This window comes from Penaeus monodon, chromosome 15 (assembly GCF_015228065.2).
Source record: "Penaeus monodon isolate SGIC_2016 chromosome 15, NSTDA_Pmon_1, whole genome shotgun sequence".
NCBI lineage: Eukaryota > Metazoa > Arthropoda > Malacostraca > Decapoda > Penaeidae > Penaeus > Penaeus monodon.
This window is the reverse complement of record NC_051400.1, coordinates 5,152,598-5,153,007: the sequence shown is the minus strand read 5'-3', so window position 1 is coordinate 5,153,007 and position 410 is coordinate 5,152,598. Positions and strand designations below refer to the sequence as shown.

The 410-nt window shown below is 40.7% G+C and overlaps 1 protein-coding gene across 1 annotated transcript in view; it reads right to left on the bottom strand.

Annotated features, from left to right (window-relative positions):
* Positions 1-103: 103 nt before the first annotated feature.
* LOC119582103 (dynein heavy chain 6, axonemal-like) overlaps positions 104-410 on the bottom strand; it is a 1,233-nt gene continuing 926 nt past the window's right edge. Inside the window, exon 2 of the mRNA XM_037930346.1 lies at positions 104-324. Within this exon, the coding sequence (XP_037786274.1) occupies positions 181-324 (144 nt within the window). The 3' untranslated portion in view covers positions 104-180. The remainder of the gene's footprint in view (positions 325-410) is intronic.

Below are 410 nucleotides of genomic sequence, written 5' to 3'. Positions count from 1 at the left end.
TACAGTGCATCATATTATATTATATTAAGTTCATTATGAAACAAGTACATTATAAAACAAGCAGAGTATCGCTAATTCAACTCATTTTCAAATTAAAAAAAAAGTATAAATACATTTTTACAAATATCACTAATGTTTAATGGTTCATCCACACGACCAATCGTAATGACACGCAACCTCTCACGTACGAATACCCGCCCTCATACCCACCTTATACCACTCGCTCGTGAGTTCCTCCCACTCGGCCAGAGATCGCCAGAGGAGCATCTTCAAGGCTATCTCCTCCTCGACGACAGCTAGTTCCTTGAAAGTGCACACCTTGAGCTGGAAGGAAGGAGATGCAGCCAAGTGAGCAGTGATTTCCTAGTATTAGTTAGACATGGGAATCTGGATTCGCGTTGATGCAATGA